The sequence below is a fragment of the Microtus ochrogaster genome, chromosome 5 (genome assembly GCF_000317375.1).
Source record: "Microtus ochrogaster isolate Prairie Vole_2 chromosome 5, MicOch1.0, whole genome shotgun sequence".
NCBI lineage: Eukaryota > Metazoa > Chordata > Mammalia > Rodentia > Cricetidae > Microtus > Microtus ochrogaster.
In genome coordinates, this window is record NC_022012.1 from 59846181 (window position 1) to 59863170 (window position 16990).

Here is a 16990-nt window from a genome sequence, read left to right on the forward strand (position 1 = left end):
AGGAAAGTAAACGTATTAAAGAAATTCATCAGGATAGGGAAACCCGAGCCCCTTGCCCTCCCAAGCGGAGGAGTCCTCGGCCTCCCTTGGCAGGGAACCCGTCTGCGGCTGTCCCCCTCTCTCCCTCCCTCCTCCCCGCCCCCGGAGGGGCATTGCTACTACGGCGATCGCCACCTCACGCCGATGGAATGCTCGAAGTATGCACACGTTCCCAAAAGTAGACCTCCTTCACCGCCGAGTAGCATACATCACCCGTGGCAGCCTTCCACCTTCTCAGGCGTTTCGTAACCGAGTAAACTGAGAGCCGGGAACAGCCCTCTATTAAGTAGCCCGCGGCGCGGAGCCTCTTCCCAGTCGGCGAAGGCGGCCGCCGCAGACGCGTCTGCCCTCAGCTGCAGTCAGTCCCCCTGCCTCTGCTCTGTGCTCCAGTCGCCACTCCTGTGTGCTCCCGCTGCCTGTCTCACGCTGGTGGCCGCCAGGTGTTCCCAGAGCGCAGTGCTCTCACCGGCCCGGGGGGGTCCCACACGCTGGCTGCAGGACGCCTGCTCCCTCTGTCATCACCGACTCAGGTCAGTATGGCTTCTGTTCCCCCCTCACCCCAACCTCGAGCGGCCTTCCCCAAAGATAACTGGGAAAAGTCGCTTCATGCTAGTATCTTAACCCGGACCAGGCAGAACGCCCGGCGGGAGCCCGTTCGCGTTGGAAGTGATTGGTTCGTGTGTCTGAGATAGATCTGCGGAGCAACAAGAAACTTTGCGATTTCTTTGGAGTTTTGAAGGGCGAAGGAAAGTTGGCTTATTCGGCTCTATTTTGTCCATCTGCAGGGGATTGTCCCCTATAGACGGTGTCGCCTCCCTTGAAGTGCATGGGCTCCGTAGGTCGCTTTTTATTATCTGGTGATTGCAGCTTTGCCAGGGTTGCCGGTTTGCAACACGGGCACAGGACATTGTACGAAAGCGAAGGGAAGTTCTGCACGCGCAGGGCTGAATTACTCGGAGGGCCAATGGCAAGCGCTCCAGCGCGGCGAGGTTAGGCGCGAGTGGCATTTCCAGATGCTCCCTGGAGCGGGAGCGGCCCTGGCTTCATCCTCTACTGCTTTCAACGGGTTGGTGGGTTAGGCTGGTTTTTCACAGCTGCTGAAACATCCTTTTGGGCTTCCCCTGAAGGCACTGGGATTAAGTTCTATTTAGGATCAGTCAGAGGGACCCCTGAGACGGCTTTTTCTTCAACCCCTGGGTGTAGAGACTGGGTGTCAGACTGTGAGGATTTCGCGCATTTACAGAGCTATGCCAAAGAGGACCTGCATCTGGCTTCTTCAGCCACCCTCCCTTGACCAGTTCGGATCTCTGGTATACCTGCCCACCCCCAACTTCAAGGTTGGATGGAGTTTTCTAAGGAACCATGGAGAGGGTTGGGGGGATGGGGGGAGGAGAAATGAGACCGAACTCGTCCTTGGCTAATTAAGGTCAAGATTGCAGTTATAGAAGAGGCATGCGGCGCCTGGAATCTAGGTGGGCCCATGGAACATGTGTATGGCTGTGGGTGCGTTTGAAAAAAAAAATTAACTTGAGAGAGTTAAGGAGTTGGCCGTTTACAGCAAGGGGTGGGGGAGGGGCGAGTTGTCCAAAAGGGACCAGTTCCCATAGCGCCCCCATTCCTGGCAGCTGATGCATTTTCATTCATGAGGGGGAAGTGAGGGAAATCCTACTGCCACGTAGGGGCGGCCGCTTTCAGCCATCTCTGTCTGAGAATGCTCAATGAAGTGTTGCTAAGCACTCCGATAAATGTTTTGGCTAAGAAGGAGAGAGACGCTTTTCTTTAAAACATATACGGACGGAAATCTTGGCTGGCTAAGACGGTTGAGTTATTCATCGGATACCCCAATGAGAGATGATTCATTCTTGATGCTGAGTCAGGAAGCCGATAGGTGGCGCACTAGACCCAGATAAACGCACTTCCAAGACTCAAGTTTTTGTTCGGTTTATTAACAACTCCCCCAAAAGTGCAAACGGATTTTTGTGAGCATATTGCCACACTTTAAGTTTTCGTGAGCCCAACTGCCAACTTCATTCCAAATTATTATATGAACATTATGGTCAGGTGACGGCAACAATGGGCCAGTCATGCTTGCTTATTTATTTATTTATTTATTTATTTATTTATTTACTTACTTACTTACTTACTAATGTAGGAAAGGGTTAGAATGTCAGAGTTGTTAATTAGGAAAAAGACATTACTAAAATCCCCTAGATCTCCTCGCCGCGCCAAAATTTTAATCTTGGCTTCATAAAAAGGAGCTCTGGGCAATTTGGCTTGCCTGCTCATCAGACATGTAAAATGCAATTTACACTCAGATGAAGAAAGCTTCCCTAACCTGCGTGCCAAAGATTTGGAAAGGCATGGTTGGAGACTGTCAGCTGCTTTTCTTAAGGAGAATCCAACCTTTGGCTTATTTTTGGATTCCCAAGCCCCAGTTCCCCTCCCCCTTACATCTGTCTCGAGGCCTAGGGTGCTGCCTTACAGTAATGTGTGTACCTTTGAATCCACCCCCCCCATCCTGTGTGTGTGTGTGTGTTTGGCCACAGGCACCTTCTCAGTCCAGCTCACTGATGGTAACTTTTGTTTCTGGATTGGGCCTTAGACTATTAGGACAGCCCGTTAAACAGCCACCATGTGTTCGGGGAAACTACAAAAGAAGAGTAGGCCTCTTGACCATTAAAGAATTAACAGAGTTGCAAAGTCAGGGAAAAGTCAGAATAGAACCTTCTTGCTCTGGAGCTTATATCAGCTGTAATCTTCCAGCATTAAGAACTACTTAAAAACAAAGATGAGTTATTGAGGATTTTAAAACTCTAAGAATGCTTAGAAAACAAAGGTATTTTGCTTCTTTATATTGTTTTGACTCTCTTTATGACGCATTGTAGAGTCGGTTCCCCCCTCTTCTTTGGTAAAGGGTTTATCAGATATAAAAACAGCATAGTTTTCAGAAGAATTGGGTTTCAGTTGGGCCTTGCATATCCCTGTATAATCTATTCCAGACCTTAAAGACTCGCATAGCTTTAGTCAGGATAAACTCAAGAAAACAGAATAAAAGAGGTTTATTATTCTTTCCAAATTATCTTGGGACCACTAAAGCACAGTTACCTAAAGAGTTCAGCAGTTAGGAAAAAATGGTCAAATGAAATCCCCAGCTGGAAGAGACATTTGGTTGAGTCAGGGATAAAAATCGCCTCTAAATGATCCATCATCCTGGCAGGATGAAGCCATGTGCGGTCTGGTCAGGCGTTCACAGAGCATAGTACCCCGGAGAAGAGTACCTTCTTTAAGCCAGAATTTCCTACTAGGTCCCCGATTAAACCTATCAGCTCCACAATAGGTCCATTATGTGCTGGGCTAGCCGCCGGTTTTTTTTTTTTTTTTTTTTTTTATGATGGCAAATTTGACTGGGTTCTGGACCATGTTTAGGCTTCTGTTTGACCTGTCCCTGGCCTGCTCAGGATGGGTGCTGATGGATCCCTGCTTCCTCCTGCAGATCCCTTCATGAGGCTGTGAGCCTGAGTCCAGAGCATGCAGACCAGGCTTCCCCGAGCGCTGGCCGCCCTGGGCGTGGCCCTACTCCTGTCTTCCGTTGAGGCAGAAGGTAAAATGCTTTTACTTTCTCTATGGCAAGTGATACTGAAGAATTCAAGAAAGGAAAAGGCTCTCCTCTCTTCTGCTTCTGTGGCTTGCTCTGTTTCCTCTGCATTTCTCCTGTGCTTTCTCTTCTCCAGAGAAATCGCCTCCTTCTGAGGTGTGTCCGTTTCCAGACTTTCAGGTCCAGCTCTGCTATTCCGCTTCCCCTACTCTGTACAGTGCTGTCTCGTCTCTCTGTGCTTGTCTGCAGTGTGCTGTCCACACTGCCACCGACGCTGCTGCCTTCCCTGAGGACCAGTCCCCTGCATAGGGCAACAGCTGCATCCAGCTCTACCAAGAGGATCCCTGGAGGGCTGGGTACCAGGAATCTCAGAATATGGACATCCTCACAGGATCACCTGGGTCAGGACTGTGACCTTGGTGACAACATGAAATAAAAGACTCCAACATCGCCAGCTCCGCGCGTCTGGTTTTCTTTTCTTTTCTTCTTGAGCAGATTAGGGGACTCCAATTGGCTCGGCAGACTTTTAGGCAAAGGATCCAACTGTCAAACTGTCACTTGATTTGGTGGGTAGGGGAATGAGTGACAAGCAGAAACCAATTCCTAGGGGGTACCCACTCAATCTAGGGAGTCTGTTGTTGGTGTTTGGTTCCAAAGTCTCTAAAGCATGTGTCCCAGAACAACCCAGCTCAGGAGGATTGGCTCTGGGCCAGGGTTTCCAGCCTGGAGGCGGCTGCGAGCCGGGCACCCCCTTGGCGTGCTCACCCTTGCTTGGCTCAGGAAGACCTGGCCGCGTCTGACCTCAACGCCTTGGCACTAGGTGACCAGGGACACCACAATGCAGCTCCGAATTGGCTCCTTGTGACCCTGCCCTCTAGAAGACTTCTGTTAAACTTTTAACCTAATTTTATTTTGTTTGGTGAGCTTGATGCTTTAATATCTTAGAATTTATTGACGAAGCCATTTCTAAGTTATGACCTCACCGGCTCTTTGAAACTATCATTTGAGATTTGGCAAATTTATCATATTCTACAATATTAATGAGTTAATCTTAATTTTTTACCCTCTCCAATGAAATAAACACCTTTAATGAAGTTAGGGAGGAGACATCTGTAGCCTCTGGAAATTCCAGGGTGGAATGCCCTGCTTGTAGAAGGGTAGGCATGTAGGGATGTTTCTTGGCAACCCTGATTTGTTTTTTTTAAATGTTCTACTTCAAAACTGTGGGTACAGAGAACTAATGTTAGGAAAAGAAAGAGTCCCCAAATGTGTAGCTGGTCTAAGATTCAGAGATGCTTGCTGGTTCGGCCCACCTGATGAGGAAATACAGAGGCTACCCTGGCTTCCTGAAGGAGTTTTCGGATGAGGTGGCCTTGCAGTAATCTTTGCTGTGTCGTCAGTTAGGAAGGAATTTTATTTGAGAGGCTTCTGGAAGCACTACTAAAGATATTTTTAGATAAGTCACTGAAGTGGCCCGTTTCTTGCTCATTAAGAAAATGGTTCTTTGGAAATAAAAGTTTTGAGAATTCTCCAGTATAGGGGTAGGCTGGAGATACCGGTAAGTGGAAAACGTGGGTTCTGAACTGGCAATGACCAGTCAGCAAAAGACGGTTAAAAACGACATTATGCTATGTGCCTTCCTGATTATTCCCATTGTTTCTCATATTTTATCTTATGACCTTGTATTAATTTTCACATGGTGTAGTTCTTTCTTTCTTAAACTCTTGTCTTTTGCTCTCTTAGGTCAGTATCTTTTAATAAGATTCATTTTTGAATTGTTTTCTGGTTTGGCAGCGTCAAACAGAAATATGATTCACATTTAAAAGTCATATATCTAACTTAACCATTGTTTTATAGTCATATAAAGAAAATAAAGGGACCAGGAAAATTGATTTTTATGAAAGGTTTTTAACATAATGCTATTGTTTCAACCCATAATGGATAGAAAAGCCATAGGCCAGCTCCTCTGAACTTCTGGGCTAAGTTTTGGGAGCTGGGCATGCGCTTCCCACTTGCAGCCTTTTCCATTTCGGACTGGCCACACTTCAAGGGCTCGATGGCCACCGGAGACTCTTTGCTCCTTGTTGGGCAGCTCAGCTCTGGTGTTAACTACCAACTAAGTGGCCCCAGGAGCCTGTGAAGAGCTAACAAAATCTGTGGCCAAAGTCTTACTGAAGACGTTGGGCTAGAAAATAGATTTTTTCCCCCCTGAAATCTCTCTGTTGGGGCGTTTCAAAATTTCAGCTTGCCCCTCTGTTTGCAACTTTCTGCTAAGGTAGCCAAGGTTACTTTGCTTTCTTTTGTTGACTCATATGTTCTTGTAGTCCTATGGTTCCTGGCTCTTTTTAATATACTTTTTTATATGCTAGAAACACAGTTTTTTAATGTTAATCTAAATTATTTTGAAATTTCCATTTAGGAACCATGATAATAATTTTTCACATTGCCTCTATTTGCATGATGAATTATATTTCCATGCTAATTTACTGTGCCCAATAGATATAAAGGCAAAGACTACTTTCTTTTTTGGCCTTAAGTAATTATTAAATAGACTAGCAAACTTTAATCTTTCCAAGTGCTCTGTATGACCTAGAGTGTATGCCTTAGGCTGGGATCATGTATATGAATAGGTTTTTAGATAAGTTAACTTTGCATTAAACAGTCAAAGGTTCCTCTTTCCTTTATCTAGAGTTTGAGATGGTCACATATTTTGTGAAATACAGAGTTTTAATTTTTGTAAGGTTTACTTATAGTTTATAACATAATAAATTATTATTATCAGTTCATTAATGATTTAAAGTCATGCTTTAACTATTTCTGTGTCTAGATTAAGGGACTAATTTAATATATATTTCTATAATTCTGTAATCTGACATGCAGCAAAACATTCATACCAGAGAACATAGATGTCATGTATTCTGACTGTTTTATTTTCTAAATGAGGAAGTGAGAATTCCTTAAGTTGATATATTTTTTTAAAAATATATTTATTTTTATTTTTGTGAATTGGTGTGAGGCTATGAAATTCACTGGAACTGTAGTTACAGACCATTGTGAGTTGCCCCATGTGTGCTGGGAATTGAACCCTGGTCCTCTGTAAGAGTAATCAGTGCTCTTAACTACTGAGCTATCTCTCCAGTACCTCAAATTGATAGTTTAATGTTGCTATTAGATTTTTTGTCTATAAAATATTATATTGTACCCATCTATTCATCTATCCATCCGTTCATCCACCCACTCTCCTACTCCCTCCCTATTCATCCTTCCATACAAATACTTGCCATGGTTAATTCTTGGATATAGATTCTTGTTGGGTGCTCCAACTGGAAAAAAGGTTATTTTTCCTTAGAACAAGACAGACACACTAGTTTTAAAGTTGTTCAAACAATAATGTGAAGTTAATATATCAAATTCTATCTATGCCTACATTGGTGGTACAGTGGTGAACATAGCTGCCTTCCCAATTCTATCTATATTTGAGTTGCAGATGTCAGCACGCCACATGTATATTACTGCACAGACACAATTTCTTCTAACAGTGACTTTGAGAGAATAGAAAAATATGTATATATTAACAAGTACTGTGTGCTGATCCTAACGTTTTTGACTGAAATATTTCTTCTATTTACTTTTAATCTAATGTGATAAAAACGATATAGATTATAAGATAAAATTGTTGTTATCTATGAACTGTACTTTTTTTTTTGTTTTTTGTTTTTGGTTTTTCGAGAGACAGGGTTTCTCTGTGGTTTTGGAGCCTGTCCTGGAATTAGCTCTTGTAGACCAGGCTGGTCTTGAACTCACAGAGATCCGCCTGCCTCTGCCTCCCGAGTGCTGGGATTAAAGGTGTGTGCCACCACTGCCTGGCCTCTGTACTTATTTTTTTGAATTTAATTTGTAGATCACATCACAGATTACAAGGCCTATAGTTAGGTTATTATAAATACAAAAGGAAACAACAAGTAAAATGTCTACATGTCTGCATGTTGTATAGAAGACATTGAATAATTTTTACATAGTTTCATTATTTCTACCATGTCCTAAATCCTACCAGTATGTGTAACAAAAATCTCATCATAAAGATACTTTTATATCACAGTATTTTGATAACAAAAACATCCTGTTTAATTATAAAATTAAACTACCAGTTACAGATACTTATTATTTCCTTTCTTTCATGCACCAGATTGCTAGGTATAATGTTAATTCTGTTTCCCTTGTCTTGGCTATGGTGGCTTGCATTTGCAAACCATATGTAGTCAGTTAGTGCTTGTACAATGCTAGCTTTAGCATTACTTTTGGGAACACCTAGACTCTGCGACAATGTAATAATGATGGTTGTGAATTAATGTAAAACATTTTCCAAATCCATAAAAACAAATCTGTGTAATGATTTAAATCAATGTGGGTCATACCCTCACACCTACTTCATTTTTTTTCAAAATAATAGCTCCCAAGCTTTGTAAACGAAATGACAATCTTGAAGGGCTGTATGTTTGGTAAACTCAGTGAGTACAGCGGGGTAGGTTCTGATTTTCACACTGATAGGTCATTTTTCCTACTTTCGAATCCCGCGTGCCACATCTGACTTCCCATGAGCACATTAAAATCCTCTAAAATGTTCAAGACTTTTCCCCCACAGTCATTTTTTCAGTCTATCTGGAATCCTGGTCACTTGGATATCAACAAGGTGGGCTGCTGCTGGCCTTCAGCAGTTTTAACCTAATGTCCGCTGCTTCAGGTCTATTTCCTCCAAGGTTGGTGGTACTATTTTTCCATGTACTGATTTTTAAAAAGCTGCTCAGGCCAGTTGTGTCTGCCTTTGCATTAAATTTGTCCTGAGCCATTGCTATCGGAACAATATTTTATAATGATATTCTTAATACCCATCGTCCTATTAACATCTGTTGCATGCTTGTTACATATACTAAGTGATGACTTCAGCTAAACGTTGCAATACGGTAACAGACAGAAGGATGCTGAATGATTAAGCTGTGCATGCAAATTAATCGTCCTAATCTCACTGCCTGTGTATGGATAGGAAGAAAGTAACATTCGTTCTTCTACTAGCGTAGCCAATAAAAATAAAGACCTCTCCTACAGCTGGAGGTGGCGATTTATTAAAGCAGATGTTTGCCTAATCAGTTCTGTTTCCTTTAAAAATGTGCTATGAATGTTAAAGACAGCTAATCTAATCCCCGTTAAATTCTGAACCGTGTCTCGGAGTCATTACCGCATTTCAATTGACTTTCATAAAATTCTAAAGGGAGATGGTACCCTCTTAAAACAGAGGTAAACCACCCCACTCAGAAGAAGTAGTCCCTGTGGACTAAGGTGTTTAAAGTAGAATATGGTTGAAAATCATCTATTTTATTGAACTTGCTTCAAGTGTAATGATTTTCAAGGCGTCGACCATGCACTGACAGTGAGTCAGTATAAGGCTGCATGAGGAGGCATGACCATCGTTGTAGAGAATATCATTATAAAATATTTCAGGAATGTCTTTGTGTAACGACTATTGTACATGGAAGCTGTTGTTCATTGTGGGAAACTAAAAATAAGCCAACATTTCATTGACACATGCATGATGCTGTACAGTTTTGTATGTAAGCTGTTCCTTTCCGTACTTTGCAGTGATTTCTGTCATTGATTTCTCCACGTTTTTATACAGTCATGTCTTCCAATGCTGATCCTTCATCACTGTGTCCTCCAAGTTCTGTAAATCATCTCCCAAAAATATACATTGATGTTGTCTTTTCATAATTAATCATTGTTTTGCAGAGGGCCATACTGGCATTTTAGCTTAAAATGCTACTTCTAGTATGGAGTATGCCTACTACCAAGGCAATGACTGTGTTGGTTTACACCTTGGGAGCACAGAAAATTGGTGTAAACAGGCAGAATATGGTTTTATAAACATCTCTAGTACTGCTTATATACTCATAAATTATTAACATCTCATTTTAATATTTGCCTATATTGATATCAATATACACTTCATGTATATTTTCTTGAAAGACATATTTCACTTTTTGAGTAAAGACCTTTCCACTCAAATACATTTTTAAAATCCTCTGCCCTAGACTGAGATTTATCAAACAACAATCCTCAAAGCAACAACGCGGAAATTGAACCTAAACCATCAGTGATTTTCTTTCCACATTATAAAAATGTATGATGTCACTGTTCTAAATTAACATCCATGGTTGTAAGCAGGTTGTGATTTGGCATGCTTGTTCAAAGTGCACTCAGCATGTATTGAATTTCCTTAATCGTTATGTGAATTGTTTGCATATGTGGTTATTATATGTGATTTCATTGTTCTTGTATCCAAACACATTTCTATTCTGCTTGATTTTGCTGGCCATTCTTGAATGACCTAGCAACTCAAGAATCAAGTGTTCTGTGCTGTCTTCTGTAATTTGTACACTTTCTGATGTTTTGTCATATCTTGTCAGCTTTTAATTTTATTCTGATCCAACGAGGTATTTTTTATACTTGTTGGAAACAAATTTATGCAAAGACAACTTTAGTAAGCTTTGCTCATCACAATTCTTCATTAATATATTAACCATTTTCTGACGCTGGAAAGTGCAACTAATTTCAACTCTCTTTTTGCAGTTGACCCACCTTCCGACTTGAATTTTAAAATTATAGATGAAAATACTGTTCATATGTCATGGGAGAGACCATCTGATCCAATTGTGGGTTACAGAATCACGGTGGACTCTACAACAGGTGAGTTCTGAGGTTTGGGGACAGATATTGAGTTCATACTGTCTGTTTGCCTGACCTCACATTTAATCACAAGGAGGGCAAGAATAAGCAAGCCAGAGGGATTTGGTTGATGTCACCTGGTATTTGGGGGACTCAGGGCTACAGAGTCCAATCCTCATACTTATTGTAAGCAAAGCCAGGTAAAACAGAACTTCTTTCAGATGTTCTGTTGTGTTATTGGTAGTGTTAACCATGTTGCCCAAGTGTGGAGAACCAACATCTAGCAGATGGGAAAGTGACTATTTGTATTGCCTTCTATCTGTATTGAAGATAAGAAATCTTTGGTTGGCAATGAATATGGCCATTGCCCGGATTGCTAACCACTTGAGCTGTGCTTATTCACTCTCTGACCTTTAGAATACCAGTGGTTTAAAATGCTTCCTCGTATGGGAGCTTTTAAAAATAGGTAGTATGGCTAAAGAACTGAAGAAGGGGTAAAAACTGCCCCCTTTGCTATTTCTCTCTAAGTTCCTTTGGTCAATGGCTTCGTCTATTTTAAAGAATATTCTAAAAGAGCCCAAATAGGATCCAGCCCATTTCTAGATACTGGAATATTGGCTTCCAGTCTTCAAAACAGGCATCACAAAGATCCAATCTAATATATCCCCAATGTCCTCATGTCCCATGGTGCTCTGACCCATATAGATAGATACAGTACATGGCCTATATAGATATCAGGAGCATTTCTCAGAGTTTTCTTACATATGCTACCTTTCTTCATTATGCTTTGTGAATTATTTTATATAATTTAGTATTAACAGACATGCAGTCCATAGGAGCTATCATGCTTTCTTATTGAACTGAGAGTTAAAAGAATCTAGATGGAAGTACATGGAAGTACACTGTCATTATGTAAGTAAATACTCAGAATATGATATCATGACATATGTGGTACCCAATTTAATAAATTCAGAGGACTATTGGTACCTAGCAGAGTATGGTCCACATTTGAATATGGTTCTATTTTTCTGTTCTCTTCCAATTTGTAATTTAAAATTGAGTTATTTCCTGAGTCATATTTTATTTATAACTTGTTTTATTATTTCATGTTTTTAAGCTATATTTTTGGTCTGATAGTCTAATGTACCTTGAACTTAGAGGAATTTCAAGCTTTTAAAAAGTATTGAATGTGATTGTCAGATAAAGGCAAGACTATTGTAAATATTGGGTTTTCTAAAAATGCAGCATCTTCTTTTTGGAAGATAGTTAAAATGTTGGGATGTCTTGTCAGAGTACATGGCAAAACTTTCAGTGATGGGGATACATGTAGACTTCCTTTGTCATATGTTATTATTGGGATGCATTCATATTTTTCTTTTTGTATTTACAGAGGGGCCTACTAAAGAGTTTACCCTTGCAGCTAGCACCACAGAAACTCTATTAACAGACCTTGTTCCTGAGACAGAGTATGTGGTGACTATAACTTCCTATGATGAAGTAGAAGAAAGTGTGCCGGTTATAGGTCAACTGACAAGTAAGAGCACATACACATTGGAGCACTTTCATAATATCATTATATCTCTTCCTTCCCTCCTTTTGATCCTTTCAGCCCAGCCAATCCCCTTCTTCCAACTCTGTCCATGTCCTCCCCACTATCAAATTGATAACCTTGTTTTTTGACTATAACTGTAACATAGATAAGATGTATATGCATTTTGAAGACAATTTTCCAACCTCAAATTTAATCTCCTATTATATAAGTAACATATCAGCACCACTTTCTATGACCCTTGTTATTAGTACTTACAAGCAATCCATTCATGCTTTTTAACCTTGGTCTCTGGAAGTGGCAGAAATGTTCTGAATGAAAATGATTTGAAACACCAAAATTTTCAAGATATGAAGTCTTTTTGAAATATCTCGGACATTTCATTAGATAACTTATTAGTAAGGAAGTTGTTGTTTGTCATTCTAACAATCTGGGCAAGACCAAACATTTGAAACACAATATCAAAGAACAATGTATATGTTCTACACACACACCCATACACACACACACACACACACACACACACACGTACATATATTTGGTAATTTCTTTTGTTAATGATGGGTTTTTGACTCAGTTCAAACAGGTGATCCAGCAAAGACGGGGGAGAAGAAGCCTGAGAAAGCAGAGATACAAAGTGAGTTTCTTCCTATACTTTTGCTTGGATTTGTAGAAGTTACAAGTGTCCTGCCGTAGATGTTCTAATTATATATAAAGCTTGATTATCTTCTCTGTATTAATAGCAATAAACTTTCTCTAGAAGGAGTTAGCGAGACGAGAGAAATGTATAACTAAATAGTTATAAACCTTGCGATCTGACCTTCTGGCTAATATGTCTTCCTAAGACAAACTATAGCAACAGATGGTACTTACAGAGGTTTGGGGAAAGACCGAGATGGCCTTAGTGCTCAAAGCAACTCAACTGCTATGAAACACACTTTAAGTCTATTTGTATATTGAGCTCATCTCTGGGATATTTCTGAGTTGGCTGATGATGTCAGCTTTCCCAATCTTTCCAGAGTTCCTGCAGCCCATCTCTAAGAAATTGAATATATAACCAGATGAAAAGCACTTTTATTTCGTCTTGGCTATGAGGCTGTTAGCCTTCTTTTGTCTGGCGGTGCTTTGTGTGACTTGCTAGAGTGAACTCCTTAGGAGTTTCTTGGACTTCTGATTTTGTCACTTTGTAAGTTGTCTTTATGACCCAGATTGATCATAAAAACATTATAAACACAGAGGCCTCTTTCTCTGGAAAAATTTCCTCTAGATCACTGTTTATCATTCTCTCTTAGAAGTCCAATAATTTGAAATGGAGTTTCTCCTATGCAGTTACATTAATATTTTCCCAAGCTATCAGTATTTATCCTAGATCAAAATATTCTGCCAGATATGGGTTTTAAAAGACTAAAATTGCTCTCTCTATTAAATAGCATACAAAAATTATTTAAGCATGCAACTTGAAATTGCCTTGCACAATTTTCCAGGACCTTTTTCTGCTTCTCTTTGCCAAAATACTTCTTTTATTATCTACCAACTAACTTCAAGGACAAAAACATCTTCAGAAATCCACTAAATGTTGCCTTACAAATGCAGATTTTCATGAAAACCAACATGCTTCTTTGACCATGGAAGAAGGAAAGATAACGTGTGGTCATAAAAGCACACTGCATTTTAATCCCTTAAGGATACCATGTGGCCATATGGACTCTTACATCAACAATATTTCCTCTTAGAGTTTAGTAATGCAGGTCTCAGTTGTCAAATTTGAATCTAGAGATAATGAAGAGAAGATATTTTGGCTACTTTGTGTGACTGTTTGTGTAGACTACCTTGACTATAAACTTGGACATTTATATTGGGAAATATGACAGACTATGAAATATTTGTTCTTCTCTTCAACTTAGACTGATCTGCTTAAAGAGCACATATTATATTTCCTTGTTGATAAGTAACAAGGCAGGAGACACTCATTTCTTGTGTGTCTCCCAGATGTTTTATGGAATCTTCATTTGGGGAAGCATAAAAATGTGGTTTAGAAATACAGGTCGGCAGGGTGCATGCTGGGACTGCGTTCTCCTGGGCAGTGTGTATCGGGTGTCTAGTTATTTCTTTGCACAGAATGTCTTACCTAGCAATTTAAGGACATCCAATCGCCAAATTGGATCTTGGTAACTGAAAATTCTTCGATGTTCTAAGGTTTTATGTTGTTTTATGTGTGCAAATGGAAAATAATGGGTCCAATACATTATAAGCAATAGAATGATTTGGAATATTTTTTGCAATGTTAGCCTGTGTTTTTTTAAAGGTGGACTGTTCTAACTATTTAAAAATATGTTTAATGTGTTACAGAGTGCTCAGTCAGTGCCTGGACTGATTTAGTCTTTCTTGTGGATGGCTCCTGGAGTGTGGGAAGAAATAATTTCAAGTATATTTTAGACTTCATGGCTGCTCTTGTGTCTGCTTTTGACATTGGGGAGGAGAAAACAAGGGTTGGAGTTGTTCAGTACAGCACGGATACCAGGACTGAATTTAACTTAAATCAGTATTACCGAAGAGATGACCTGCTTGCTGCAATTAAAAAAATACCATACAAAGGCGGCAACACAATGACAGGTATGTTTAGAGAGATTCCTTTATTGTTTAAAATAAATGAAGTGTCTATTTTGATTGCATAGCAAGTGCCTTTGGAATTAACCTCTTAGGCTCTAACCTTGGCAAAGGTGTGAGAGCCTAGAGTACATGAGCGTGTTTCTTTTTTCACTGCAGGGGATGCCATTGACTACTTAGTTAAAAACACTTTCACTGAATCTGCTGGCTCAAGAGTTGGCTTTCCTAAAGTGGCAATAATTATCACGGATGGCAAGTCGCAGGATGAGGTGGATATTCCAGCACGGGAGCTTCGCAGTATTGGAGTTGAGGTTTTCTCTCTGGGTAGGTGACGTCTGACCAGCCATTTTCTTTCTAGATCTCCTTCATTGCACTTAATGCTTCAGAAGATAAAGGTTGAGTCCTCAAGGAAGGATGCTGTCAAAAGTGCTCACTGCATTTTATAGAATGGTATTAAGCCAAGTTGTCTTTGAGTAAACATTCTGCTTATCTGTTTCCTCATAAAACTCTTGTAGCATATGGATTAAGTGAGGTGATGTTAACGTGCTTCGCCAGCTCTCTACTTTTCAAAGAACGTTCTGCCAATGATTCTAATAAAGACCCTCCTTGTATTATCATTAAATGGATTTTATGCATTCTGCATTACATAATACTTGAAGTATTCACAGGGCTCCAGCTCATTCAGCACTTTGGAACAGAACATATTATCTTTACAGATGTCAGAGACAAGAGATGGCACAGTTAAAATAGGGGGCTCTCTCTAATAACCATTTGTTTTTCTCTTTAGCTGGTTACTTTTTGTGAAATTATAAAATCCTTTGTCGGGGCTGGAGAGATGGCTCAGTGGTTAAGAGCATTGCCTGCTCTTCCAAAGGTCCTGAGTTCAATTCCCAGCAACCACATGGTAGCTCACAACCATCTTTAAAGAGGTCTGGTGCTCTCTTCTGGCCTGCAGACATGCACACAGACATAATATTGTATACACAATAAGTAAATAAACATTTAAAAAAAATAAAATCCTTTGTCATTGAACATTTGTTTGCTATTTATCTATCATCTATCATCTACCTATTCGAGATAGGTTTTCACTATGTAGGTCTGGTTGTCCTTGAACTCACAGAAATCTTCTGGCCTCTGCCCTGAATGTGGTGGGATTAAAGGCATGTGTCAAAGCAACTCTGGATTTTGACTTAAAAAGAGTTAATAGTGTCTCCAGTTTGAGACTTAGAATTATTGCAAGGAACTTCTTGCAGTTGGTAGGGTTCCCATTTTAACATAGTTTAACCCTTTGTTTTCAAGGTATTAAAGCTGCAGATGCAAAAGAACTCAAACAAATTGCATCCACACCTTCCTTGAACCACATTTTCAACGTGGCCAATTTCGATGCAATTGTGGACATTCAGAATGAGATCATCTCCCAGGTGTGTTCAGGAGTGGATGAACAACTTGGTGAACTGGTTAGTGGAGAAGAAGGTGAGTGCTTGTTTGTTGAGAGGTATTTAGATACCAGAACTTTTTGACAGCAGTTCTTGCTTTATAGGTATTCTAGAATAGATCTATCTTAACTGTATCCTACAGTGATTGTCTGGTTTCTGAACTCAACTTGTTAACACAATGGTATTATTTCCTCCATCCAGGGGAAATTTGACAAAATACTTAGTTTCTGTGACGTTCCTGAACATTTTTTGGGAGGGTGAAATTTGATTAGACTTAGTTTATTTAACATTTTTAACTTTAATTAAAAAATTAAAATATAATGACATAATTTCTGCTCTCTCCTTTATTCCTCCAACCCTCACATGTTCCTCCTTGCTTCCCTTCAAATTATGGATTATTTTTCTTTATTGTTGTTGTTGCATTTATGTTTGTGTGTGTAGATGCATAAATATATTAATACAGCCTTTTTATTTATGCTGAATTTGTTTAGTGTTACTTGTATGTATATGGCTTCCAGGGTCTACTTGGTATTGGAATAACAGTTGGGGGCTCTTCCCACTTTCAGTCTTCCTTAGTTGCCTGTAGTTCTTTGCCTGGGGTGGAGCCTTATGAGATTTCCCTCTTCCACTGATTAGACTTTTATAAAAAAGTCTTTTTGTGCATATCGTCTATCCACAGTCAGGCTTTTCTGGTATATGCTTTAATTCTTTTATATGTGGACCTAAACTTTGGCAGGTTGCAGACACTACAGCATCCTAGAACATGAAAGACTGATAGCATTGTTTCCATCAACCGCCCAGGGATAAGGGCTTCACATTAGTGTGTGTTCCCTAATGCATTCAAAGCTTAGAGCTACTTCGAAGATTGGTCCGTTTGCTACTCCCACATCTGAAAGGTTTTCCCATTTCACCAGTTATTGCTTCTAAGTACACAGAAGAGAGGGCAGTCATTGCAAAAGGTATTTTATTTGGGAACTTTTTTTTTTTTTTGGTTTTTCGAGACAGGTTTTCTCTGTGGTTTTGGAGCCTGTCCTGGAACTAGCTCTT

General features: G+C 40.1%; 1 protein-coding gene across 1 annotated transcript in view; it reads left to right on the forward strand.

The window, feature by feature from the left end:
• Positions 1-228: 228 nt before the first annotated feature.
• Positions 229-16990, forward strand: part of Col12a1 (collagen type XII alpha 1 chain) — a 109353-nt gene continuing 92591 nt past the window's right edge. Inside the window, exons 1-8 of the mRNA XM_013346412.2 lie at positions 229-569; positions 3533-3640; positions 10256-10372; positions 11742-11885; positions 12478-12537; positions 14250-14513; positions 14667-14831; positions 15807-15980. Of these exons, the coding sequence (XP_013201866.1) occupies positions 3568-3640; positions 10256-10372; positions 11742-11885; positions 12478-12537; positions 14250-14513; positions 14667-14831; positions 15807-15980 (997 nt within the window). The 5' untranslated portion in view covers positions 229-569; positions 3533-3567. The remainder of the gene's footprint in view (positions 570-3532; positions 3641-10255; positions 10373-11741; positions 11886-12477; positions 12538-14249; positions 14514-14666; positions 14832-15806; positions 15981-16990) is intronic.